The sequence below is a fragment of the Rhinopithecus roxellana genome, chromosome 19, assembly GCF_007565055.1.
Source record: "Rhinopithecus roxellana isolate Shanxi Qingling chromosome 19, ASM756505v1, whole genome shotgun sequence".
NCBI classification, from domain to species: Eukaryota; Metazoa; Chordata; class Mammalia; order Primates; family Cercopithecidae; genus Rhinopithecus; species Rhinopithecus roxellana.
The window spans coordinates 4595486-4622916 of record NC_044567.1 but is presented as its reverse complement, the minus strand read 5'-3'; the positions used below and the strand labels follow the sequence as shown (position 1 = coordinate 4622916).

Here is a 27431-nt window from a genome sequence, read left to right as displayed (position 1 = left end):
CCCGAGTCACAAGTCTGATGGCGTCCCCCTCCCCGGCTTGGCATTGATCCCTGGATATTAAGCAGATTCCCTCCGCCTCCCTGTGAGGAGACCGGCCCACCTCGGGAGGGAAAGGTTGGGGATTCAGGAGTCTCTGAGGATACCGGCACCTCCCTCTCAGAAAACTGGCCCCTCCTCCCAGCAGAGGACCCTCAGTCTGGTGGGGGCAGGTCACAGACGTGCCATGCAGACCCTCAACCTTCCCACCTGTTTGAGGGCTCAAAGAGATATCAGAACCCCACCCCTAGACCCTGGATGTAGGTGGGAGAGTTTGGGGAGGGTCTCACCCCTTGGGGAAATTGAATCTGGCAGGGGAGTGGTCAGGAAGGTCTGGGTCAGCCATCAGAAGAACTCAGGTGCACCTGGCTGTCAGGGGTGGGGGAGTACGAGGGAGCCTAAACAGAAAGTGAGCAGGACAGAGGGAGAAAGAAAGAGAGGGAAAGAGAGAAACTGAGACCACGGGCAGTCAGAAAGAGAGGGGAGGGCAGCGCGCTGGAGGTGGGTGGGCCCTTCTGGACGGCAGGGCAGTGCGGTGAGGGGCCTGCGGGTCTAGGAAGTGGTTGTCTTTTCCCTTTCTTCTCTGGCATCCCAGATACGTGAAAGGTCAGTGCTGAGAGAATCCAAGCCTTTCTTCTCAAGAAGAAGAAATTGAGTCTTAGAGCAAGACGGCTCAGAGCCACTAAAAGGGAACACAGAACCCTATAGAGCCCACCCTCCTGCCTCCCAGGTTGTGAATTTTCTAACCCCAGGGGGAATCAGGAGGACCCAGCACCTGGGATGTTCAGCACAGCAGGGGCAGTTCCAGCACTCTCTGCAGCTCAAGCAGCTGAGCTGCCTAGCTGGTGCCAGGCCCTGCCCAAGGGACCCATGGTACCCAGTCCCATCAGCAGCATCAGCAGCTTAGCTACCCCGAGAACTGGGACCAGAAGAGGCATGTTGAAAGGAGACTCTTTTGATGACCCAGGCATCCCCCACCCCAACCCCTCCCCACTCCAAGCTACTGGGTGTGCAAGCCCAGAGATACTGCTGCCTCCACCTTGGTGACCCCCCAACTCCTGAGCCCGCAGACATTGCGAGACACAGTGTGCACAGGCCCTGCCATTTAAGAACTCAGACCCTAGCAAAAGCCTCCAAAGAAAACAATTTTCTGCCTTGGCCTCTGACTCCCCTGAAAATCTGGGGGGCTAATAGGAGGGACTTTTAACCCCCTTAGTCATCCTAGGAAGCCAAGCTGAATAGCAGTGACTGATAGTCACCCGACCACAAGCCAATTTTGCGGTTTCAGTTGTTTTCAGAAGGAGCAAAGCAGTGCAGGAGGCCCTGGGCAGAGGAGTGGGCTGACTCCCGGACCCCAGCCCCTGCCCAGGGCACTCTGCCCTAGCACAGCTCAGCCCAAGGCCAGCAAGACCCAGAATTGCACCCACTTTACAGATTCTCACAGATGGGGTTTGCAACAACTAGAAGCAGCCCTCTGTATCCCCTCCATGTACCCCTGGCTACTTTACTGGCAAGGCTGGCTGCTCTCTGCATCCACGATGAGCCCTTCTGCTTTGCTGTTCTCTTTTCTTTTCCTTCATTTCCTTTCCTTTCCTTTCTTTCATATCATTTCCCTTCCTTTATCTCTCCCTCTTTCATTTTTCTTTCCTTCCTTCTTTTCTTCTTTTCCTTTCTTTCTCTTCCTACCTTATCCCCTCCTCTTTCTCTCCTTCTCGCTCTGCCCCTGCCCCATTACATGTGTGCCTGGCAGGAATAATCTAGGAGCCACAAGGAAGAGAGCAGAGGCCCCTGAGTCCCCCAGGTATACTCCAGAACCACATCTGTCACCTCCCTCATGAGCTATAGGGAAAGAGATCAAGATTAGCTCTAAGGGAAGCTTCCCGCTGAGTGGAGTTTGGAATAATCTCAGAAATATAGAATGCCAAAATGTCAGAGTTGTGATGGAAATTAAACCACCTACTCCACTGAGGAACAGAAGCGCTGAGAAGCCACACAACGTCCACAGAATGTGGCTAGAACCAGAGGTGCCCACTCTCAGAACAGGCTCCAAACGGCTTCCTTCACTACCCTGCAAGCTGAGAATTCTCTCCCTTTCTCACAATTTTCAGTGTAAACCAGACCCCTTGTCCTCATGACCAGACAGAAGAAGAAAGTAAAAAGGGATGGGCTTGGTTCAAGGATGTGGATACAGGTCAGTGGCAGCCCAGGCACAGAGAGCTACAGCATTTTGGTAACATATGGCATCGCCGTGTCCTCTTCCTCCAGGAAGCCTGCTAGAATTAGGAATGGGCCTGTCACCCTCCACACCTGGTGGCCTTAGCCACGGCAGAGAGAGAAAGGATGAACGAGATGTGCCTGAGTACTAGCCACAGCTCGCAGCCCTGAGTGACAGGGAGGGAGGAGGAGGAATGAAAGGGGCAGGAAGTGGGGTCCGGACAGGAGTGGGGGGTGCATGAAGCTAGGGAAGGGGAGGCACTCCCACGGGGAAAAAAGCTGCCCTGATGAGTCACTGCTGCCCAGGTGCAGCCCTCCTGGGGGCTGCCCAGCTGCATTTAAGGTTTGTCATGTGATTTCTATGAAGGATAATGGAGTGGTGGGCTGGAGCTGGCTCACGCCAGCTCTCAAGAGCTGATTATGAGTATCTCTTCCCAGTGCTCAGTGCTGAGGTAGCTTACATTGGAGAGCCGGTTGTTAAACATTTGCCAGTACACCACTGGATAATGAGGTCAGCTTCAGAGCCAGGAGTGTACATGTCTGCATATGGGTGCGGGATTTCCATGCATGTGTTAGTGTGCACTATTCCTGGGTTCCTGTGGCACCTGGGACACACCTGTGTGGCACTGTGATCCTGGTTGTGTGTGTTGGGAGGAGTGTGTCCCTGCACGTGGGTGCCCCGGAAGTCTGGTACGTGGGTAAGGGATGTGCATGGAACTGGGTCGGTCTGTGTGCTTTGTGTATCTGGGGTGATATGACAGGGTGAGTCTGGAGGGTGGTGTGGTGACAATGCAACTGCCTGACCGTCTGTGGGGGACTAGGCCAGCACCTGAGACCAGAGACACACCTCTGAGCTCAGAGGACGCAGGGAGTGCTGAGACCCTGTGCGAAGTCTCACCTTTGCACTGCCTCTGTCCTCAGGCACAACCATCTGCCAGTCTGGGAGGAAGTGGAATGTCCAGGTGGGCATAGGGCTCTCTGATCCCTCATGTGAGTTCTCTGTGTGTGCTGGGAACACCACAGAGGCCAGCACCAGGGGGCACTGTCCTCTCCCTTCCCCCTTACCCATGCAGGGGTGAACTATTTCCTTCACACCATCTCCTGATCCTCCCCCTCACCTCCCATCCACAGTGTGCTTTTGCTGTCTGCGGGGGGAAGGGAGAGTTCGGCTCCTGCAACACCCACAAGGCCAAGGGCCCCAGGAAAGGGGAGGGGCAAGATCATTACTCAGTCAGCCTGGCCAGCTTCTTACCTCTGGGCTGGATGCCACCTCATGGGCATCCCTCCAAAGTGACATAGCCCCCTGCCCCTCGCCTCACTGACTGCCTCCAGCTGCTCAATCCCAGGGGCTTGGCTCCACTGCCGCATTGACCTTTGAGGCTCCAAATGAGGTCTCATCTCAGTCTCCCCACCAAGAAGTCCTGCAGGTCTCTTGCTCCAGGGAGGAATGGGTAGAGGGACCAGAGCTGTTTCTTCCCACCCGCTCTCTGCCCTGGCCCATAAGTCCAGAAGAAGAAAAGCATGAAGACAGGACAGGTGAGAGGAGGTGTGGAGCGGCAGTCTTTCCTCCCTGTACTCTTCCGCCTCAGATCCCTTAACCCAGGCTGTGGCCTGGGGACCTGTGTGTTCTCACGCCTGGACCCACCCTCATCCCTCTTGCCTGGAGCCTTCTGCCACCCACTCGCCACCCGCAGTGGGTCTCTCTGCTCATCTCTCTGCCTCTGTTCCCAAGGCCGGGCCAAGCTCCCTAGCCCTAGAGGGATCTGCTGTGGGGAACATCCAGGGGACGGGATCCCTCAGTTCTTTGGAAATGTGTGCCCAGGAAGTTCTTCCTAAAGTTTAACCCAAGGTTCCTTTTGTTGCAGCCAGTGCCCAGCACCTCCCAGGCTGGAAGTTGGGTCTTCTTCCCACTCCAGCCAACACTCTCCTTCAGGTGAAGCTGGATCAGGTGGAGAAACAACCCAGCTCCAAAAACGAAAACAAAAGTCTTTGTTCATCCCCTACCCACCCTGCCCACCCCTGCCCCCAGCCACCACATAAACCCACAGGGCATTGCAGCCTTCATCCCAAAATGAGTCAGGGCCCTTCAGAGGGTTGAACTAGGGTGCAAAAATTCCCCTTCATGCCAAGCAAGGGTTCTATCTGATAGCAATCTCCATCTAGCCTCCTTGGGCCAAGGAGCAGGTTGGCCTCCCCAGTGGGAGGGGTCCGACCATCTGTGGGAGCTCAGCTGGCCTGGGTGTGCCTTTCGCCCTGGCCTCCTCTAACACCAAATTTCACTCCCCCTGCTTGACACTAAGGGAAGATCTGAGCAGAGCGCCTAAGTGTGGAGTTGGGTGCAAGAAGTGCTCAGGCCTGCTGAACCGGGCTCCGTGCCTGCCTCACAGTCTGCCCTACACACCCACTTTCCAAGGAAGCAATGGAAATAGAAACTTACCCCTAGGTCTGAGGCCCCAGGGACCCTCACAGGGTACCAAGAGGCCAGCTCCAAATCTCCTGGCTCGTTCTTTCCACCCTCACACTCAAGGGAACAAGAAGACTTTCCCAGAGAGGAAGGAAGGGCTTAGGGGTCCCAGAGCCAAAGAAGATGCCTGGGAGAGTAGAGGCAGCAGTGGCCCAGCTGACCCCCAAGGACAGCCTGCTCCCCCACCCCTGCCCCCTGCGCTGCATATATTCTCTCTCCCTAAAATAGCATCTCTGGAGGGAGGTATGGGGGAGTTCTCAGTTCACCGTTCTCTCCTTCCCGCAGTGCGTTCACAGCTCTCTCGCTGTCTCTCACGACCTGGTTTCCCTGCCAGGCCCGTCTGCTCCGCCTCCACCCTCACCACCTCACCCTGCCAGGTGCCAGGACCTCTTGGCCAGAGAGGTGGCCTGCTCTCCATGGCCCATCACTTCCCACTTCCAAGCTGTGACTGTCACACCATTCCCTCCCCTCTTTGGGACGGAAGCAAATTCAATCCACACAGTTTGAGCATCAAATGTGTCTGTGCGTCTGTGCTGCAGTCACTGGGGCAGGGGACAAAGGTGTCGCGCTGCCACGGTCCTGATCCTTTTCCTCCAGGATCCCATTGCCTGACACTCAGAGGCCTCTGACAGAGCTGGGAGTCCCTGGGGTTGCAGGAACGGGGGTCTACCTTTGCCCCCCCACACAGCCACAGTCTCACACTGGACCCGGATTTACCTCATGCCATTTTTAGAATCTCATCGCAAGCCCTTCTGCTCTATTGTGTGGCCTGTTTCCCATGTAGAATGGTCCATTGAGCTGGTTCCAGATTGGCAGGGGAGGTTCGGACCTTGGCCCTGGGAAATGCCCAGTCTGATGGGGAAGGCAGGACACAGACTGAGAACACTGGCAGAGACAACTTCCCAATTAGGTAGAGCTGGAGTCATTACAGCTGCCAGAGAGGCGCCAGGGAGAGGGTTCCTAGAGGAATAGAGAGTGGGGAAGGCTCTGAAGAAGGAAAGGTCAGGGCTCAGGTGTTTGGGGTTGAGGGAAGTGGGAAGCTAGAAAGAGGTGTCTGCCCAACCTGGACAGGGATGAGCCACAGCGGTGCATTTCTCCTGCCCAGGGCCCTGCTGTGGGGCTGACCTCCTGTCCCCTGCACCGTGGGAGTGTTGGAGGCAAGGAAAGGGAAACTCGAAGTCCCCCCAAGGGAATCGCCTCCCGTCTTGTTATTTCTGGCTCCATTTTCTTGGTCAAGAAGGGTGTCAGTGGTAATGCAAATTAGGAGGTGTTTGAGGTGCTGGCCGACACCCATCCTGTCCCCTCAGCCCTCCGCCTCCCCCATGCCCACACTCACATAGCCGAATGGGACATCTGTGAGATGCGCCTGGTGACTCTGCCCTTGGCTGAATTGGCATGCAGCATAGGTGAAGCTGTGGGCTGAGACTGGGTGCTCAGGGGCATCTGCCTCTGCTGCAAGGAAGGGCAGGAGCCAAGAGGGCCTCTAGCTGATGCCCAGGTTCCCCCTGCGCAGCCCCTTCGTGCCCTCAGCCCTGCCAGACCCCTCCCTGGTCATTACATAGAGCCCCATGGCATCTACATGGCATCTGCATGAACAGTGAATGCACAAACCAGTAAGTGCCTCAAGCCAGAGCCCTCTCTGCCGGGCTGCGGTGTAAAGGGCACTGCTGGAGGCTCCTGAACAGCATGGCTCGCAGCCCTCTGCAGATGTGGGTTGGCTCTCAGAAGGTAACTAGGGGGCACAGCCTTGAGCACCAAGAATGTCTCTGGGGTCAAAACAGAGAAAGTGGAGGAAGTGCAGGAATAGGGACAGGTGCTGGAGGATTTCACACATTTTCCCCACACTACCTGGCCACTGCCTCAGACACCTTGCTCGCCCCTTTCCAGCTAGGACCCCCTGGCCCTTGTGGTTCATCCTTATGTCTGACCTCTATTCTTCCTGTGGCTGCCAAAGTTGGTCTGTTCCTGTCCTTGTTGAGGGAGAAATGGGACTAGGGGAACTGTCCTGCTCTCCCTACCCTAAAAAGACATCACTGAGTGAGTCCCCCACCCACTCCATTCTTCATTAGTCCTAATCAGCTGGGTGAGGTGTTTCTGATTAACACGGCTGACTCACCCACATACCCCTCCCCTTGTTAGGATCCGATGCTCCCGACACACTCTGCCGCACACTTGTGCACGTACACACACCACCAGCTCCTGAAAGGAGCTGTTGCTGTGCTCAGCTGATCGCCTGACACAGCCTGCATGGGGACCCAGGCCAGGAGCACGGGTCTCCATGGCCTGGTAGCTCTGGCTGGGGAAACCCTGTGGGGAGAAGGGGCGTAGCCAGAGAGACCGTGGGACACTGGCCTTTAATACAGCATGTGGTGATGCGCCCGAGGGGGCTTGTTCCCTGTGAAGTTGTCTTCCCCCACCTATGCATGTCTGGCTTTGGGAGAGTGAGTGGGTCCCCATGTGTGTCTTTCCAGCCTCGACAGAGGTCTTCCTTCCCTCCCACTTGCTCCTGCCACAGTTTTCCCACACTCTTCCCCTTTCCAGGAGCCTAGAGACCCCTTTGCCTCTGCATTTTCTCAGCCCCAGTGCCCTGCCTCCCTGTCTCCACAGAGTAATGAGTAGCAAGTGTCCTTCCATGATCACAGTCCTTGAGAGAGAAGGGATGAGGACTGGCAGGGCTCCCTAGCCTTTTCCCAGCTCCCCATGCCATGTCCTCTCCTTTTGGTGGCGGGGGCAGGGGGGAGGATTAGAGGATTAAAGACTGGGGCACGCTAGCTTTCTCTCCTTCCCAGCATTCCCTCCCAGCCCCCAGCAACTTTCCGCCCTGCACCTGAGCCCTCTCCCAGGTCCCTAGAAATCAAGGAGACAAGCTGCCAGAACCTGCGCCCTGTGTCCCCACACTCCCCCTCACCCTGGTGACAGGAGAATGTCCGGGTTGCAGGACACCTGGGTTCCCTCCCACCTTCAGACATGCGCAAGGACCAGCGGTGGTTACCTGGGTCATCCCCCTGCCTCTGCACTCTCATTCCCAGCCATCCTTTGCGCCTTTTCTCAACAGCAGGATTTCTTTTTGCCTCGTGTGTCCCTAAACCATCCTTATTCATTCATGCATGTCTCCTAAGTGCTTCCAAAGATCCAAAAGGCACCCAGGTCCAGAAACTTGGGTGCTGCCTTCCTCCATGGAGGTGGAGAAACAGCAGGGGGCACTATATGGGCACCCATGTGCCAAAGGTTCCAAAACCTTCTTTCCCAGGGCTGTGAACCCGTGTCACATAGGGACGGCTGGCCAAACTTCTCCTGGCACTGAGGACTTGGCTGTGGGCAGAATTGAGCTTGGATGAACTCTGAGAGGGCAGCATAGCTGTTAACTGCAACAGAGAACCCAGAGAGACTGGGAAGTCTTCCCACAGGCGTCTGGACTTTGGCATTGAATGGGAAGGCACATTTGCCCTGAGTCTAGAGCCGAACCTCACACCTTCAATGAGCAATTGTCTCTGTCCTTGTTTTGTTTTTAAGTGAACTATTGACCGAAAACGGCCACATGGAAGAGAAAGGCACCCAGTTGATGAACAAGTCACTGAAGCACTTTTTGCAGACATAGGGCACAGCCCCAGCTGCGACAGAAGTCATGGGTTCATGACCCAGCTCTGACCTTCCAGGCTGTGGGACTTCTGAGGCAGCTGCTGAGCCTGGAACCCAGCCCCTCCCCTGTTCTTAGACCCATGAGGACATGGAACACGGATGTTCTTCCTCTTTGAGGCCCCAGCCTGGTTCCTGACAAGCAGAAATCATTTGATGAAGACATAACTGTTACTGATAAACCCCAAGGCTTTAGAATCTCAACTGGCCAGACCTACTGGGTGGGAAATTCAAGAGGCCTGCTCGGGGCTAGGTGGCTGCTTTATATCTATCTGTCCTAATGACTGCCACGCCACAAGTCATCTGCAACCACTTACATGTCTGCATCTCCAGAACTGCTCTGAATGTGGGTGCCCCATGCATCCCCTACTTGCCCAGTGTCTACCTCCCATGGTCATAGTCCCTTGAGACACACTTTCCAAGACCTCCTGCTACCAAGGGCTCTACCCGCCCCCTGCCCTGCCCCCAGCCACAGAGGGCACAGACTGAGCACAGATGGAACAGGTAAGTTTTATTTGGACTTTTAACTTGTTCAGAGAGCACAGGGGCCCCTACCTCCCCTCTCCAGGCCCCCTTCCCCATTTCCCCTCCCTGGGGATGCTCAGGGTACAAAGACATGTCCTTGGCCCCTTCCCCGCCCGACGCACCCCTTCACTCCCCTGCTCTATGGAGGGGAGGGGTGCAGGGAGGTGGAGTCTGGAAGAGTTGGATAAGAGCGGGACATGCGCTGTCGGTAGCGGCCACTGCTCCCTGCCTGGAGCTGAGACCTGGGAGAGGCGCGCAGTGGAGCGGGGTGGATTCATTGTGGGGTGGCAGGCTTTTGCCGTAGAAGGCTCCCCACCTCAGCCCTGGAGACCCCCTGGCCTCCTGCATACCCGTCCTTCTGAGGGTACAACTCTGAGGTAGATTTCACAGAGGAAATGTAGGTGGGTGGGTGGAGTGTGGGAAGGGGTTAGCTCTTTTGAAGTTGATCTCCACAGCACCCTGGGCCCGTTCTCAGGTTCTGGCCTGGGAGGCAGGGGCTGGTGACACCCACCCAGCTAACAGAGGCTGAGTCACACAAGGGCTCCAGGGCACCTGTGGTGTCAGGGGCTCCAGTGGAGGGTTGAAGGGGCATCTGCCTTCACAATCTGTGCCTCAGTACTAGGGGTGTCAGGAGGGCATGGGCCTGGGAGGCTGGCAGACAGTCCCCTGACCATAGGGGTGTCTGGCCCTGGCCCTCAGAGAAGACTCCTTATGCTAGATCTTCCCAGTCCTCCAGGATCCTCCCTCTCCTCTCCACCCCTCCCTATTCCTCAGAGTGGGCAGAACAGGGAAAGGAGGACAGGGCTGGCCTGTAGGGAACGTCAAGAAACAAGATATCTCCCTCCCACAATGGGGGCCCATGCCATGAGCCCTAGGCTGGCCACAGGATGGAGGAACTGGGGTCAGTGCTCAGAGCAGGCTCTGAGACCCCAAAGACAGCCTGTGGGTGCTCCCCAGACAGAGCCCCATCTGAAAAAGACGGACATTTGGGGAGGGGTGCAGGAGCTCCTGGAGTCCTCTAACACCTTCCCCCCACCCCAGGCCCAAGCACTGGACACCTTCCTGGATCCAACCCTGTTTAAGAACAGAAAGGCAGAAGGAGAGGCCTGGGAGGGGTATGCCATCCCCATCCCAGCCCAAGTCCCCACCTCCCAAGCAGAAACCAGGAGCATGGGGGGAGCCTCGACTGACCTCCCAGGAAGAGCCAGAGCTGAGTGGTGCCTGGACCAGGGAAGACGGCACGCACGTTGACTCGGTAGCAAGTGGAGGTATCTGGGGGTCGCAAGGGGCAGGGACCCCCCACGAAATTCATGCAGCATTCAAAGTGAGTGTTTGGGGGTGATAGGAGAGGACAGAGAAACAGCCAGTGGGTGGGGGTGGTGCCCTAGATCTTGCTGTTCTCCAGGTGGGAGTCAATGTGTTTGATGAGGGCATCATCCGGGTACCCGACAGGGAAACCCAGCTGGCAGAGGGGGCAGCTGCGGATGTCGGAGCCCACCGTCTCCATCAGCAACTGTGGGGAGAGAAGGAAGTCACTTATGTTCCCCAGCCCCCACCCATGATCCCCACATCCCAGCCTGCCCTGTCCCAGGACCCAGGGCAGGGAAGGCTGTGGCATGCAGGAGGGGTTCCGCCACCCTTTCTTCAGCACTGTCCTCCCCCACACCAGCTCAGTGTCCACCCACTTGCCCAGGGACAGGGTCCCCAGGAGGCAGGTATGAGAGAGTCACTGCTCAGCTTGCCAGGGCATCTGTGGTAATGAGGGAAACCAAGACCCAGACATGCCCCCAGCGTGACTAAGACACAGCTCCCAGATAACTCAAAGCAATGGACGATCCTAAACAAGGTACAACCCCAAAATAATTTTCTGTCTGGCTTTGGAGTATATTTTGGTCTTTCCAGGTTACAATGGGTGGCTTTGACATTCAGGGAACTCATTATTTCAGTGAAACGATTGAGCCCTGAGAATAGGCTTCTGTCTTTCAGGACTAACAGAAAAAGGCAAGCGCTCTGAGGCCTGAAGGAGGGAGCTGGATAAACAGGCCTGTTCCTGTGTTGGCTGGTGGCCTGCTATGGTCAGTAGCCACCATCACCATAGCCAATATAATAGCAAATGCTTGAGCCAGGCACTGTGCTGACTGCTTTAGGCTCACCTCCTGCTTCTTAAGAACCCTATAAGGTAATCAGACACTATAATCATTATCCCCGTTTTGGAGATGAGAATATTGAGGATCAGAGAGGATAAGTAACTTGCACAAGGTCCCACAGCTATTAAGTGCTGGTGTTTGGAATCAAAGGCAGAACTGTCACTCACTCCAAAGACCATATCCTTATCCAAGGAAATGAACGAAATCTTAATGGGGCAGGCCCCAATTTCTGCTGACAGATGACCTCGGGAAAGGGAGGTGAAGAGACCTAGACTGTGGCCCGGGCTTCAAGGAGGGTGAATAGTTTGTGCACTGACACCCAAAAGGGGCAGGGCCCCCAACGGAGGGTGAAGCTCTGGGGTCTCAATCTCAAGGCCCGGTCCAAGGTGGGCGGAACGCGGGCGCCCCACTCACGTTGATGGACGGCCAGGACTGCGCGTGCTCGGCGTGGACGTAGGCGGTGGCGGCTGGCGACTCCGGGATGGGGAAGCCCGCGCAGAAGGAGGCGCAGCGGATAGTGCCCACCTCCGGGCTGGGCGGGCTGGTGGGCACAGCCCACTCGTCCTCCTCCGACGGCTGCTTCTCGAAGCGCAGCCGGATGCCCTCGAAGGCGCGCCGAGGGCTGAGGGGCCTGCCGGGGCCGTAGAGCTCGCTGCCGTAGGCCCGGGGCTTGGGGAGCGTGGCCGCCTCGGCCTGCAGCCAGGGCGCGGAGGCGCCCATGTAGGCCGCGCCCTCCGCCAGCTCTGAGTAGCTGCGGCGGCCCTGGAAGCCGGCCTTCACGTGGTGGCTGGGCGGCTTGGCGTAGGGGCGCTCGGCCAGCGTCCTCTCGCCCGGCGGGGGCGGCGGCGGCGGCCGGGGCTGCGGGGCCGGGCAGCTGGGGGGCACCGGGGAACGGCGCTGCGGGCTGGGGGACTGGCACGGCGGCGGCACCGGCGAGCGGCGCTGCGGGACGGGCGACGGGCAGGAGGGCGAGGCCGGAGAGCGGCGCTGCTGCGGCGAGGGGCACGGGGGTACGGGAGAGCGGCGCTGGGGGACGGGGGATTGGCACGGGGGACAAGGGGGAGCCGCTCGGGCAGGCGGGGAGGGGGAGGGGCACTGGGGGGCCGGCGAGTGGCGCTGTGACAGCGGCGAATGCCTCTGGCCTGGAAAAGAAACGGGGACGGGGTCGGGGGACAAAGGTGCAGAGAGAAGACCTCAGAACTGGAGTGCCAGGGGCTTGCCCGGACCCATGCCCACCAACTCCAGGCCACAGGAAAGGAAATAAAGGGTGGTTCCCAGGACCAAGATGGTTGCCATGGCTACCGGCTCCTTCCCGGGTCCCGCCGCGGCCTCCCCTGCCCTGCCCCATCTCACCGCCACTCCGGGCCTGCTCCTGTAACAGAGTCCTCAAGATTCTCCCCTGTAGGGAACTCAACTCCCGAAGCCGGCCCAGCTCCTCTGTCAGCTCGGTGTAGGCCAGCGCCAAATTCACCCTGAAGTCAGAGGGCAGTGGGGAAGACAAGAAGGGCAGTGAGTCTACCGTCCCACCTGTGGAGGAGGAAGAACTGGCTCTGCCCCAGCATCTGGCCCCACCATGCTCCCTCCCACCCGCAGGGTGCTCCTACCCCAACTGCAGAAATCCTCCCCACCTTTAAGGTCCAGCTCAAAAGCCACCTCTTCCAGGGAGCCTCCCTCTGCATGCTGAGACCCATTCCCTGGGCTAGGGCAGTGGTTCCCAGCCTAAGTGCAGGGACAGGGAGCAGAGAGATTCCAAATCCCTGAATCCCTGCATGCATCAGGCACTGTCCGTGGCCTGAACACAGCTCATACAGGTATGTGTGAATGTTTTTCTAATCTGTGCAAAAGCTGTGATGATGAATTAAAGCATGGATTCATTAAAAAGCTGTACTGAATTTATAGTAGCTTTTGTCACTGTGAATTTTCTCAAACAGTGCATACTGAAAGTGTTGTAAGTATAATCAGTGTACTGGGAGTGGGATCCATGAAGAGTCCTCACCTTTGAAAAGGTTGGGGACCCTGCTGCATAGAATAGCTCGTTCCATAAGTGAAGATGGTTTCCTGGCTGGTGGAGGTGCTAATTGATAAACTTAACCCCAAGCCAACCCAATTCCATGTCCACTGCACCTGGCTCGACCTCAAAGCTGCCTCTGGGCTCTTTTCAGCCTTGCCCCTCCCAGGACCTCCTTGCTGTACAACTCCACCAGGGCCTTAACACTGAGATCTTTGTGAACAGTTGCTGTACACTGCACACTTGCAGGGAGTGCCAGTCACACCGGGCACTTCTCAAAGGCTGCCTTGTTCTAGAACTTTATGGGGAGTTCCTTGATGGTGAGGATTATGTCATTGTATTTATATTCCCAGCACCTTGTCCAGGGCGTGGAAACCAGCAGATGTTCAGTAAGTGGATAAGGCATTTGAGCCTCTCCCTCTATTTTTCTCTCTCTCCCTTTCTTCCTCCCTGCTTCCTGTTCAGGCATCTTGGGCGCCCACCCTCATGGAGCTGGAACAGACTTGGCAAGGAACCTCACCCACTTCCTTTTCCCCTCCTTTCTAGGTCATTTGCAACCCAGAAGCATGGAAGGTCATCACTCCACTGCTCTCTGCCTTCTCCCCCTGTGGCCTGCGCGGCCCCAGGAGCCCTCCCTGACCTTATGGGAGGCTCTGCCATGCCCTTGGGCCCTGCCTTCATCACTGTTCTGAGTGTGGACAGAGCTTTGAATCTCCCTGAAGGCAGAGATTTGGGTTTCTTTGGCTCTCCCCACCTCCAACTCCAGAAGGGACTCAGGAACTTAGTGGAAGCTAGAGCTGGGAGAAAATACCAGGTGTCACTCCACACAGATCTCCTCCCAGGGGAGGTCTTGTCCCAGGACAGAGAGGTCAAGGGGGCCCAAGTTCTAAAGCCTGGAGGGCCCTATCCCCATCCCATAGTGATGGACATGTGGATGAGAGAGTGTGAAGACATGTGTGAGGCCAGGCTGATGAATGAGGAAAGGGGTGAATGAGCGTAGGGGTGTGTGTGTGTGTGTGTGTGTGTGTGTGTCTAACCCTAAAGGAGAGGAGGGGAAGTCGTGAGGTTAGGGCTTCAGAGGGCAGGAAAAGAGAAGTGGAGAGGGCAGATGACTAGGCTCCCTGCTCCGCTCACTGGCTCTCTCTTACTAATCCTGGGGCCGAAACTGCCCCTCCCACAAGACTATTTTTAACCCATTTGGGCCAAAGCCAAATTACTGCAAATGGGCCAGGTCTCTGGGAGACAGCCCTCTTCTTAGGGAGGGAGAGTCCTCGCCACCCATCTGATGGTGAGCAGGGCTGGACAGGCAGAGAGTCCTAGAAGCTGCTGCTGAGACCCTGCGGCCTCCATCTCATCACATCTCAGCCCTTGTTTTTGTTAAATGTGTCCTGTGCCCCCTCACCCTCAGCTCATGGGTCTGTGGGAAGAAATGGCGTCTCCCCCATCAGACTGGGAGGTCCAGGTGTGTCCCACATCAAATTGGGGACTCTCCAAGGGAAGGCTCCCCCTCCAGACCGAGGACATCTGTGGGCAGGAGCTCTGTGTCCCCCATCAGACTAGGGGCTTTCGGAGGGCAGGATCATGCTATCTCCTTGACAGCAGGGGCAGGAGAGGGCTCTGGGCAGGGCACAGACAGTGTGTGGTCCTCTATCCACACAGCCAAAGCTTCTCTCTCCATCCACTTTCACTGCTGTATCTCAGGCGACAGATACAGGTCGTTGTCTTCACACCCCTTCTCAGAGATCTCACCTGCCACACTCATTTCCCAGGCCCCTGTCACTCCCCTGCTTGCCTCCCTCCCCTTGTCAGGAGCTACTCCAGTTTCTACCACCCAGCCCCTGGCATCCTTCTCACAGTGAAACAGACAGGGTGGCCAAAAATGGAAGGAAGAAGCCCCTGGCCCAGAATGCCCAGCCCCTCTCCCAGCTCTGCCCCCTGGGGCCTGAGGCAGGGAGGTTCTGTCCACTCAGAACTTCAGGCAACCCTCACAAAGACTGCTAAGTCCCATGCAAGGTGATTGACCTGACCTCCTCCTGATGCCCCATGGCCTTTTGGGACCTCCCCCTTCATTGAGTGTCTCCATCTCAAGATGCACAGGCCTGGGCCGCTGAAGATGCTAACGACCTGAATGACTCACTGAAAACACTGCCAATTCAGTGGAAAAAAAAATCTCAACTTCACAACACAACCAAGAGTCGCACACGTGCACCAAAATACACATCCATTTCCTGGCTTCCTGGCCCACACCTGAGCGCTTTTTCACCATCATGACTCTTTGGGAAGAATGGGTCAGGTAAATGGCAGCAGATGGCTGCATTTGGATGCTGCTTTATTGTTTACATGATAGGAGAAAGTTCTGAGTCTTTCAGAACCTAGGAGGCACCCAGAGAGAAAAGAATCAGATGATCTGTATGAGTGCTCACCCCAGGCCAGGCACTCTGCTGAAAACTTTATTCATCTCCACAACAACCCTACGACATTGCCACTGTTACCTTCATTTTAGGGATGAGAAAACTGAGGCTTACAGAGGTTAAGTTACTTGACCAAAATCACAAAGCCTACTAGTAATGGAGTTGCTGGGATGGGAGCTCTGCCCCCTAGACTCCAAAGTCCAGGCTACTGACCATTATGCTATACTGTCCCCCAAAGAATCGGGAAGGAGTGGAGAGGAAAGGCAAGGCAGCAGCAGAAGGGAAAGACAAAGAGGAGGCGGGGACTGGGGACGTTGGCAGTGGCCCGGAAGCCCTGAGAATCACCACCCATTCCCTGGGGGTGATAGGCACATGTGGAAATGGAAGATCAGAGCAATTAAGAGGCTGGCTCAAGGTCACAGAGTGGCAGTGGCACACAGCAGATTCAAACGCAGGTTCTTGGCACCTCAACCTGCCAAGCTGGCAACTTCAGAGGTGCCAGAGAGCAAATGGCAGAGCTGGCATGAAGGAGGGCCCCCTGGGCTGCGAATATTCCATCCTTCACATCCTTTCATTCAGTCTTTCCATGAACAATTCACGGATCTCACAAACTTTTCCGGAAACGATAATCATCATTGTACTGTTAAAGCAACTGAGATCAGTAAGGTCTGGGACCTAACCGACCTCCTCTGTGAAAGGCCTCTTTCTGCCCAAACCAGCTGCAAGACACTTGAGATCTCGCATGCTCTGTGCTGCCCTGGAGCCAGGTGAGGATGCCTCAGGGTCAGAATTCAGGTTAGTGCAGTGTCACGGTGTCACGGCATGAGAGCTGGGGACGGCCTTGAGGACAGGATTAAAGGAGCCAGCGTCAGACTACGAGTGGGGATGATGTAGCACATGGCCAAAATTATGGGCAGAGTTGAGGATCAGGATCAGGGATAGGGTTAGAGTCAGGGATGGGAGCAGTAAAAGGGTTAGTATTAGGGTTAGGTTTAGAGCTGTTCATCTGGTCAGCATCATCGTCTGATACAGAATTGGCAGGAAAACAGAAATCCAACCTTCCTGGACCCTTCCATCCTTGCTTGAAGCTGCCCCCAGCTGCCCCAGCCACCTCACCCCTGTGGGTGAATTTAGGGACCAAACTTTCCACCACCCACAGGCACACCCAGCATTAGTCTTCCCGCCCGACCCTCGGGGAGGGGACCACAGGCACCGGGCCGTGGAGCGGACTTGAGGTTGCGGGCCAGTGGGGAGGAGGAAGTTGCTTTGCAAAAACCCAGTGCTCCACCACTTCCTTTCGGGCGCCTTGAGTCCCTTCACTCTCCTCGACCAGCTATGACTGGTGGGGTCCCCAGAGCCTGGCTCTTCGTGGCAGCCCCTGCCACCAATCCACCAGAGCTGACATCCCGGGTCTAGAAAGCTTCCCAGACGCAGCTGATTGGAGCAGCTCAGGGGTAGGCCTGGAAACCAGAGTCCCCACATAGGTGGGGTGCCCAGAGATCCCAGTTGGCCTAGGACTGTCCCGGTTCACACTAGTTGCCCCAGCATAATTATTAATAGTGCCCCCTTTCACTTTCAAAAGTGATCCAGTCTGGTCAACAAATCACACAGTCATCCCTCATATAAGGGCCTTCTACCTGAAGAAGAACCTGAGCCAGAAACACACCACAGAGGCGCCATCAGCCCATCTGCTCAGGACCCACTTGGCATCTGCACTGAACTTCTTACTGAACTTCTCAGAGTACTTCACTTCTCTGCACCTCAGTTTGCTCATCTGTAAACGGGGGATGATACCTACATCGCGTTTGTGAGAATGAAATGAGATTTTGTAGGTAAATTGCTCACATAGTGTCTGGCATGGACAAAAAAAGTTCAAGGGAGTGCCTAGGAGACAGGTGGAGAAAGGGGGATACTTGTTTTGAGACTTTTCTTGGAGACACCAGCCTAGTGGCTTCAGTTTAAGGAGGGAAGATAGGCGTTTCCCATCGAGGGAGAGGGCGCGGGCACGAGCTGCCCCCCACCCTGCTGGCAGGCAAAGCACCAAGGACTAGGGCTGAAAGCCCACGCATCCCTCAGACCCACCTAGAGCCCTTCACCAGCCTCTGGGAGCCCCCGAGGCTGCAAGTGCTCAGGGGTTAACTCCGGTGAGTGCAGCGCGGGTGCCCTGGCCAAAGGAGACTTGAAAGAAAGGAAGTAGGGAGGGTGAGAAGCGTGAAGGGGGAGGCCCTGGGCCTGCTGGTTCTGGGGCATGAGGCTACGCTCAGGGTATGCGGGGGTCTCCGACTTCCGTCCTGACCCACCCCATGCTGCCCTTGACCTCCGTGCAGAGTTTCCATCCTCTCTCTCGAGTTCACACTTCTTCCCACCACTAACCGCAGCCCACGCAGAGGCTTGTGGGTGGAGAGAGGGGTTGGGGGGAGGTGGTGCGGAAAAGGGCCCGGGGTGCAGCGCTGAGCCCCCAACGTTGGGAAGAAAGAAAGGCCTATAGTTTTTTCCTCATTGCCCATACTGAGTCCCCATCTTCTCCCAGATGGACCCTGCACAGATGAGCCCACCCTTACTGGGCCCCCATTCCCCTCACAGACCCCCTGTCCCCTCAGAGCCCTTATCCCCCTCAAGGAGTCCCCTCCTAATTTCCCCTCCCCCTCAGCATGGCCACAGCCTCCAAAAGGTCCCACTCTGGAACCCCAGGCTGGGGAGCTGGGCCCAGAGAGAAAGGGGGTGTGGGTGCTGCACCTCCCACCTGGGCTGGGACCCCCCCAAGGGGTCTTTACCTCCCTGTGTATCCTCAGGAGCAGGGTGGGCTCTGCTCCCACTGCCTCCCTCATCACTGCCTTTGGCCTCTGCGTGACCCCCAGTGGCTCTTCCTCTGGGGCAATTTGCCTCCCTGGGCTCTGTCCCCAGGAGCTGGGCTCACCAAACCATGGGTTTCCCAGGGGGTCAGACCTGGAGGGGAGTAGTCTGGCTCAGTCTGGTCTGGGTGTCTGTTTGCATGGGAACGTTAATGGCCAGAACTTGTGGGCCAAGGGCTGGGAAGGAAGGGACTGGGAAACCCTGGGGCTGGGGCTAGGACCCAGGGAAGGGAATCAATAGAGAGGGGGATGGGGGTGGTTAACCTTGAGGACTCCCGCAATAAAACTGGCTGCCCTGGAGGTGTCTAGACCAAGACAGGGGGGCATACATACATACATACAGAATTCACCATACAGAAGACTCCGCCTGAGAGTGGGCTGAACTCAGGAATTGTATGTCCCCCTCCTCAGCCTTCACATCCTGGTCCTCCTCACCCCAATCACACCACCAACCTGGGTCACCCAGCCTTGACACTCACTCCACTCCCGGAAAAGCCTACTTGTAAAATTCCGACCAGCCTGGAAAGTCAGGCGGAAACAGAAGGAAGAGGGGCGCTAGTGGGGAAAGAGGAGCTGAAAGCAAGTGACTGAGGCTTCCTTGGGTGGGAGGACAGGGGAGGGAGCACTTGGGAAGCAGCCTATTACCAAAAGGAGCTGAGTTTATAAGAAAATAAAACTACCGGGGGAGTGAGGACTTCCTCTGAGAATTAACGCTTGCCAAACTAGGGCTGTCCAGAGATGCTCGCTCGGCCTGAAAGGAAGCGTGTGGCTGGGCAGCAGGGCCTGGCTGGCTCCAGATGCAGAGATCTGGGAGGCTGGAGGCAGAGCTGAATCAGAGGGAAGGAGGGGAGGAGCCATGAGGTGGCCTCTGGTAAGCCTGTGGGGCCAGTCCCCAAGCAGAGCCCAGCTCTCTCCAGCCAAAGGGCCTGAGAAGGGCAGGCGCCTTGGGAGAGAGAGAGGGAAGGGGATACTCTTGTCCGAATGGGCAGCGTGGATGGTACGGCCTCCTAGCCCCTTATGGGGTGGGCTTCCTTTCACTCATAAAATACAACCCTGGCCCCTGGGAGCCACTGCCCCTTCTCTGCCTCTACCCACCGCCTCTCCTATCTCCCAGCATTGACTGGCCCCTGAGCCTGTGGAATCCAGAGAGGTAGAGTCCAAGCCAGTAAAGAAACCCTGGGATTCAAAGCCTGGGATTCAAAGCGTGAAGTGCCAGACTCCAGCCCCACCAAAATGTCCTCCCTTGGAGTTCTACCAATTCAGGGAGATTCACTGCTGGTTTGATAAGAAGGGACTGGGTTCAGTGACCCACGAAGGGCCCTACAGCATGACTTCTGGGGCAAGCTAGGATTGGAGTGTGTGTATGTGTGTGTGTGTGTGTGTGTGTGTGTGTGTGTGTGTGTGTGTGTTCCAGGTCTGGGCACATGGGCTACGATGGGCCCCAAGCCCCAGCCACAAGCTAGGGTGGACCCTCTCCACAAAGGCCTAGCTGAGGGGTCCCACCCACCAGTCCCACAAACTGCGTTCTCACCACCTCCCCAGCTATCACAGCTCCACCCAAGCCCTCACCCTAAGGTGGAGAGGTAGGCAAGGGGTATCCCCAGTTGGCCAGAGGCTGGGAGGAAGATGAGGAAGAAGCCTGCTGGGCAGGAGACCTCTGGAGCCCCGGAGCTGGGTATGCTGTGCATTGGGGGGTTGGTTCCTGCCCCTCTCTGGGCCTCAGTCTTCTCCTCCAATTAGAGTAGGGAGTCTGTGCCACACAGCTCATCTTAGGGGAGAGGACTTAGGCGGAAAGAGGTTTGAGCTCTGTTTCTCAGAAAGTGGGAGACGGTGAGTTCAGTGCGGATGTGGAAGGCACCAGGTTCCACTGTTGCCGGGTGGCTGCTCACTCCTCCCTTGCTGCCCAGTGCCCCCCGGAGGCCCCAACACTGGGTCCCCCACCAACACAGCTCCCTTGCCACTCTCTGCTACCCCCTTCTTGGCAGGATTCCAAGGGAGCACCTCAGCAGAGCAGATTCACCCACCCCATGGCTGTGTGAGCCCAAGGAAGCCTCTCCTGTCTGTAAGCCTCAGGCTTCTCTCTCCTGAGATCAGCAGACAAGGCCTAACAAATCCCGAGAAACACCACCTTCCTCTTCCTCACTACGGAGGGGAGGGCGAACCCAACCGACTGGGCCTTGTCACTGCAATAGAAAAGGGGGCCCTACGGAGGCCCAAAAGCTCAGCAGGGGACGTTACACTGGACACAGCGACAAAGCAGCCGAGTGTCACTTAGCCCCAGCATCTCCAGAAGATACAGGCTTGGGCCCCAGAGGAAAGCAAAGGGAATGTCCCAGATCCCACTCAAGAACCACACCTCCCGGGAGTCGAGACTAGCCTGACCAACATGGAGAAACCCCATTCTCTACTAAAAATAAAATTTAAAAAATTAGTTAGGCGTGGTGGTGTATGCCTGTAATCCCAGCTACTCGGGAGGCTGAGGCAGGAGAGTTGCTTGAACCCGGGAGGCAGAGGTTGTGGCGAGCCAAGATCATACCATTGCACTCCAGCTTGGGCAACAAGAGCAAAATCTCCGTTTCAAAAAAAAAAAAAAAGAACCCCACCTCCTTCCTATGAAGGATGCACACAGAGCAACAGCAGCCCAGACACCACACCCCTGAGGGCTGGGTGGGGAGGTCTCCCAAATATCACGGAGGAACGAAAGGCAAACCTAGGGGGCCCAGGGTTACCAATGTGACTTACTGATCGTCCCCAACTCTTTTCACCCATGCCATGTCCCTCTCCGACTGGTTGGAGGCCAGATCCTAAGGAAGAAGATGGAGAGGTCAGAGCCCAAGCTCACCCCTGCCAGGGCCCTTCTCTACTGTTCCCTGGGCCAGTCTGCACACAGTGGGGAAGGTCCAGCCCTGGACCTCCAGAAGCTATTCCAGGCCCCTGCATTTACCTGGGCCCGGGTCTCCTGCAGCTGCTTCAGCTCCCCCTGCAGCCGCTCGCACTCTGCCTGGAGCTGCTCCTCCCGGAGCTGAGCCCCCCGGGCCTCTCCCTGCGCAGCCTCCAAAGCCTCTTCTAGCCGCCGCCGCTCCAGGTCACTCACACTGGGTGTGGGGCCCGGCCAGCCTGCTGTCGGTGGACAGGACAACGTCAGGTGGGCTCAGCTGCCTCCTCCAGCTCCCAGAGCCACACAGAATGAAACAGGGGAGGATGCAGCATGGGGGATTCAAGAGAGAAGCCAGGACAACTAGCCAAGGAGGGATGACCGCGACAAGGGCAGCAAGGAAAGATGGGCTGAGCCTCATTTCTAATCTTCCTGGAGGCCAGGAAAAAAATAAGATGGGCTCTTGAAGGCTTTACTGGCCAGACTCAAGTCTAGAGCTTCTGCAGGGGCCTCTCCTAGTCACAGCCAGAGACGGGGCAGGGGGGACTCTGGGTGGGGGCGCCCTCTGCTGGCAGGCACAGGAATTGCAATGAGGTGATCAGGAATACCCGAGTTAGAAGGGGAGAAATTAGGGTAACAGTGCGGTGAGGTGAGGGGACAGCAGGTAAGGGAGGATGGGGTGATTATGGAGAAATAGATTATATTACAAATGGGATGGTAAGTAAGCGGGAGGTGTCTAGGAATGTTGAAATGGGGGTTGGGGACTAGGAGGTGAGTAAGTCGGGGTCACTGAGATCTCACCATGACTCAAGCCAGATCCCCCTCTCAGTGCCAAGTAGTGCAGGTCTAAATCAGCGCAGGGCGGCGCGGGGGCTGGCGGCGGGCTCAGGTTGGAGAAGGCTGCATCCCGGAGGCCTTGCTGTTGCCGCAGCTGCTGCTCCAAACCACAGATCTGGCGCAGGTGTGTCTCCACCAGGGCCCTCTGGAGAGAGAGACAGAGGTGAGGGTTTGCACAGGCCCAGGACTTCCCCATGTCTGGAGAGTCATCACCCCAAACTACAGCAGAGGCCCCAGATCACATGTCCCAAGCCCACTCTCCAAGTGGCTGTGAGTGCGAAGTCTCGTCTCAGCCACCTCTATGCAGCTGTTGAGGGCTGTTGCCCCTGGCTAGGTCAAGTTAATGCCCCTGCTCTGTCATTAACACACAGGAACACTTAAAAGAACACTCAGCCCCCCCGTTTGGAGGCCAACCCCCCTCAGGAGCATCAGAACTTGCATTTGCATAAGTGACAAGAGCTTCTGGGCTTCACACACCTGTTCCATAAAATGTGGATAACAGTCCCACACTCATCTCTTAGGGTTGAGATTTAAAATGAGCTAGTGTATGCCAGGTGAAAAGAACAGTGCCTGGCACACCCTGAGTGCCACATAAATATCTGTGATTATGAAGGCAAAGCATCTATATATAAATGCCCCACTACCCTCACTACAGCCTGGTGAGGGTGTTAATATTTGCCCCACTTTTCAGAGGAGGGATGGAGGCTACATGACTTAACTGAGGTCATGGCTTGGGGTTGGCTGAGACCATGTCTCCTGATTTTTTTGTTTTGTTTTGTTTTGTTTTTGGAGACAGGGCCTGGCTCTGTCACCCCGGCTGGAGTGCAGTGGCTCGATCTTGGCTCACCAAAGCTTCCACCTCCTGGGCTAAAGCGATCCTTCCGCCTCAGCTCCCTGAGTAGCTGGGACCACAGGCGTGCACCACCACGCCTGGCTAACTTCTTTTTTGTATTTTTTGTAGAGATAGGGTTTTGCTATGTTGCCCAGGCTGGTCTCAAACTCCCTGACCTCTCAAAGTGCTGGGATTACAGCCACGAGCCACCATGCCTGGCCTGTCTCTTGATTTTGACCTGCTCATCGGCACAGCCACACCCTGACTCAGAAGCACACCCAAGCGCAGGCCCATTCTAGCAGTCACACGCTCCTGGTCACCTCTGCCCTCACCCTCACAGCCTCCCAGGGGCAGTGCTCATGGGCACAGGGTCACCCCAGCGTGACAGCCAGGCATACACACAGAGACAGAGGTTCCCACAGGGCCACTGCATGGCCAGGATGCACACAGTCACTGCAAAATGGATAGCACACGCAGTCTCCCTCACAAGGGCAAACGGGCGGGCACTCACAGATATACATGAACACAAGCAGGGCACATACAAGTGGTGTGTGACACATGGGATTGCACACTGTCACAGGCTGGAATCCTCACACACAGAACTAAATGCACACATGCACACACACAACCAGCACAATCCAACGCAACATCCTCAAGCACCCCTGGCTCCCCAGGCCTCACCATCTCCCCCAGCTCCGTCTCCAAGTCGCTCTTCTCCACGCAGAGTTTCTCATAGGCCTGGATCATCTCTCCAAGCTGTTCTTCCTGCTCCTTGTTCTTCTGTAACTGGATGAGGCCCAGAGGGCCCCACCACAGGGTCAGTCCCACACTGGACTTGGGGCTGGGAAGCTCACTGTACCTCCCCACTCCCACTCCCAGCACCCTAGGGAGGTGCAGGAGGAGCTGCAGCTGGTCTTAGGGAGGACCTGGCCATCTCTAATCAAAGGGGCAGAGGCTAGATCCTGGGGGGTATGGAGGGAAGGGTATCAGAAACAGACTGGAGCAAGATGCTCAGGGGGTGTGCCCAGCCTGGGAGGCTCACCTCGTGCTGGAACTGGTTGAGCCGTTGCTGCAGGCTGACCTTCTCCACCTCCAGCAGGGAGCCATCCTTGATTTCATACAGAGAAAAGCCATGCTCCTCTCCAAAGTCACTGATCAGTGGGTACTGCGGGTGGGGTAGGGCTTCAGGAGAGCGGGTTCCTGGGTGCCCAGCCCAGACCTCAGCCTGGCTGTGCCCCCAACCCCACAACCTGCCTCAGACCCTTGACCCTCCTTCTCCTTGGCTAGTGGGATCCCAGTTCCCATGGGCCTGCAGCCATCTCCCACCCACCAGATCTGTTTTAGATCCCAGATCCAGCCCTTCCGAAGCCGACAGGGGACAGTCCGCATCCAGAGCAGCCACGTCTCTCATGGGAGACCCTCAAGTTCCCAAGAGTCTGCACAGTTACCCCTCTTTTGAATCCCTGGTATCTGCCAGATTCCCAGTACCGCTCCCCACCCCACACACACTGTCAGGCGCGCCCTCCTCTCCAAGTTCTGACCTTGATCTCATAGACTTTGAGGCGGCGTCGGAGGGTGGCGTTCTCCCTCTCCAGGCCCCCCAGCCGTTCCTTGATGTCTCCGTAAGCCGTGATGAGCGCAAAGTGGGAGGCAGAGCACATGTCGTCCCCAAGCGAGGGGTCTCCGGGACCGTCTAGCCACACTTCACTGGGCCCCAGGGCCTCCTGCGTCAGTATGCTGATGTCGTCCTCGAACATGGACTCCATGGTGAGGGCCGGGCCACGGCCCACACGGGGCCTCCTGGGAGAGCAGGAGCAACCGTGGACAGGGCCGTCTGTCTAGGGTTTGTCCCTGGTACCCCTCTCCCTGGCTCTGCACGCCCTGGGGCCGGCTGAAATGCAACTCAAAAGCTTCCTGCCCCGAGCTCAGCGGGGACTCCCATGGCCTCTTCCCAGACTCCTCAGCCCCATCCTCTCTGCCGCCTTGGGGAAAACGGACTGGAACCAGGTGAAGACCCCGCTGCCAGGGTGTTGACAAGTAGGGACAAGTAAACCAGGCCGGCAGCAGGGACAGGCTCCTGCCAGAACCCAGGGAGACCTGTGGATGGGAGAGGGCTGCCTTCCCAGCCGGGCCCGGCCCAGTCCTCAGCGCTTCTCCACCCCAGGCCTTACTTCCCCAAATACCTCGCCGCCAAGCTCCTTAGCCTGGGCTTCTGGCACCCCAGCTCCTCCCCAAGGAAGGCCCAGAGCTGCGCGAGGGTCGGCCCCTCCACAGTCGGCACGCCCTCGGCTGCACCCCCGCCCAACTTCCCCACTTCCTCCCGCAGGATCCCAGAGTTCAGGAAAAGGAAGCGCCTCCCCCGGGCGCACCGGGGTTGTGGCAGCCGTCCAGGACCTCCTGGCCCCTGACCTGGGACCCACAGGAAGTCCTTGGCTGAGTGTCACGGGGCGCAAACTGGGGAAGGGGGCCCAGGTGGAGGGGGACGCGAACGAATTCCCAAGGCCGGCTCAGGGTGCCCGCGCGCCGGGAAATAGGGAACCCTACAAGGGGGGCAGGAATGACTCAGGCAGGAGTAGGCAGTGAGGGGGTGCGTGTGTACTTCTCGCAGGCCTGGTTATGAATGTGTGTCTGGGGTTGGCGTGTGGGGGGAGTGTGCGTCTGTGAATGAGTGTAGGTGTGTCAGTCAATGAGTGCCTTCAGGGTCGCAGGGGCGTCGGGACGGAGTGGGGCAGCGGTCGGGAGGCTGGTGTGTGTGCACGCGTGCGTGAGCGCGTGGGCAGGGTGGCACGTTGGGGCCGCGTGTCACGTGAGACGCGAGGGGACTGTCCGAGGTGTGTGCGCGCGCTGAAGCGTGTGTGCACCCCGGAGAGGGGGCTCGGCGGGGAGCTGTGAGTTCAGACAGCGGGGTCCCCAGATCCGACTGCAGGAGCTTGGGATGCAAAGGGCTCCGGCGCAAGCTCCAATTCAATCCCCCGCCATCCCCCGCCACCCACAGGCCCATCTAAGTGCCAGGGAAACGCGAGTGACTGGGTCTGAGTAAGGAGTGTGTGCGCGCGTTTGTAAGGCCGGCCCCATCTTTAACCCTCTCCTTCCCACCCCATCCCCTCCCCCCAGCTCCGCGCGCCAGCGCTCACACCCCCAGACCCCCGCCCGCCCCGCTGCGCCCACCCCCCTGGCGGGGCTCTGTCCCCGAGGCCGCCCCACAAATGCCTCTTTCCTCCGCATTCCTCTCTGGGCCCAGCGCCCGGATGAGCGCAATGGAAGGGGGCTGGCGAAGGGGTGCGTGCCTCGGTCGGCCCGGGCCCCTCCTGCGGCCCCTTTAAGAGCCGCCCTTTAAACCCCTTTCGCTCGGCCGACAGAAATTGTCGCCCCTCCCTCTCGGGCATCGAGACCACTTAGCCCCCTTCCCCACAGCCGGCCGAGCCCGGGGCCCCCCGGACACCCTCTCGGGGCCGGGGAAGGGGCTCCGGGGGTGGAGCGGCCTGAGAAGCGGCGGCGGAGGGGGACGCGAGGGGATGCGGAAGGCCGACGCCGGACCCCTTCCTTCCCAGCCATCCCGTGCGGCTGCCAGCCGCCCTCCCGCTGCCTCCTCCTGCCCACCCCGCGACCCCCGAGGCCCGACCCGAGCGCCGCTCCCCTCCCCCCGCCCTAGCCCCAGCCAGGGACTCACAGCTGCTGCCGGTTCCTGCTTGTAATCGCAGCTTACCCCCTCCGCCTGCTCCCTCCCCAAACGGGCACCAGTGCCCCCACCCCCCTGGCACCGCGCTCTGCTCCTCGCCCTGTCGCCGCCGCCGGGTCTCTCCCCACCCCCCACCCCTCCCCCCAACCCCCTCCCTCCCGCCCGCCCCGCTCCTCCTCCGCCGCCGCCGCCGCCGCCTCCGCCTCCTCCTCCCCGGCTGCTCCGGGTTTCTCCAGCTGGGAAGGCGCCCTGGACCCCGCCGCTGCCACCACCACGTGGTGACGGGCGGCGGCCCCCACGGTGCGGCCCCTCCTGGCAGCGCGCCCGGAGCCCACCGGCTCCCTGTGGCGCCCGCGGCCCGCGCTGGCGCCCCCTCCCCGACGCCTCCCGGCGCAGTGTGGCGTGGTGGCGTGTGTTGGGGGCGTCTGCGGTCAGTGCAGGGGCCGGGCTGGCGCTTTGGTTGTTTTGGTTGTTTAGTTATGGGCTGTATATTTGGGGAGGAAACGGGGCTGTTTATTTTGATTTTTTTTTTTTTTTTTTTATCTTTGCGCTTTTGAGAAGGAAATCATTAGACCTACTCTTCGTTGCTCTTGGAAAAAGGGGCATTGCTGGGATAAATACATTGAACATAGGGTACAGAGAGATTAGAGTTAAAGCTGTAACTTCTTTGGAAGTGAGAGTGAACTAAGGAGGTCAAAGGTTCATTCATGAAGAAGGACAGCCATCCCCCTTCCCACACACCACTCCCCGGCCACCCTCAAGTACCCATAGGTCAGGGAAATGAAGAAACAACAGATTTCACCCTGTCCACAAAGATTATTTGAGCACCTGCCAAACTCCTGGGCAAGAGAAACAAGTTTTTTGCTACTTTCCTGCTGTGTGACCTTGGGCAAGTTACCTTAACCTTTCTAAGCT

General features: G+C 57.6%; 1 protein-coding gene across 3 annotated transcripts; it reads right to left on the bottom strand.

The window, feature by feature from the left end:
- Nucleotides 1-8841: 8841 nt before the first annotated feature.
- On the bottom strand, nucleotides 8842-26661 carry TBKBP1 (TBK1 binding protein 1). 3 transcript variants are annotated; one of them, XM_030923876.1, is made up of 10 exons: nucleotides 26508-26661; nucleotides 24379-24637; nucleotides 23880-24002; nucleotides 23519-23623; nucleotides 21970-22150; nucleotides 21238-21413; nucleotides 21036-21097; nucleotides 12376-12494; nucleotides 11437-12164; nucleotides 8842-10388 (listed from the first exon to the last, which is right to left on the bottom strand). In XM_030923876.1, the coding sequence occupies exons 2-10, from the start codon at nucleotides 24601-24603 to the stop codon at nucleotides 10260-10262; spliced, it is 1848 nt and encodes a 615-aa protein (XP_030779736.1). In that variant the 5' UTR covers nucleotides 24604-24637; nucleotides 26508-26661; the 3' UTR covers nucleotides 8842-10259. The 3 variants fall into 3 exon arrangements, with proteins under 3 accessions (XP_030779736.1, XP_030779737.1, XP_030779738.1); XM_030923877.1 differs by having other exon boundaries at nucleotides 21238-21410; XM_030923878.1 differs by having other exon boundaries at nucleotides 23519-23617.
- Between the last annotated feature and the right edge of the window lie 770 nt (nucleotides 26662-27431).

Bases quoted from the DNA above. Each gene is read 5' to 3' on its own strand.
- TBKBP1 (XM_030923876.1), bottom strand. From the start codon at position 24,603: ATGGAGTCCATGTTCGAGGACGACATCAGCATACTGACGCAGGAGGCC. The intron at 24,003-24,378 runs GTCAGAACTTGG...CCCCACCCGCAG, and splicing joins TCAAAGTCTATGAGATCAAG to TACCCACTGATCAGTGACTT. The intron at 12,165-12,375 runs GTGAGATGGGGC...TTTCTTTTCCAG, and splicing joins GGAGCAGGCCCGGAGTGGCG to GCCAGAGGCATTCGCCGCTG.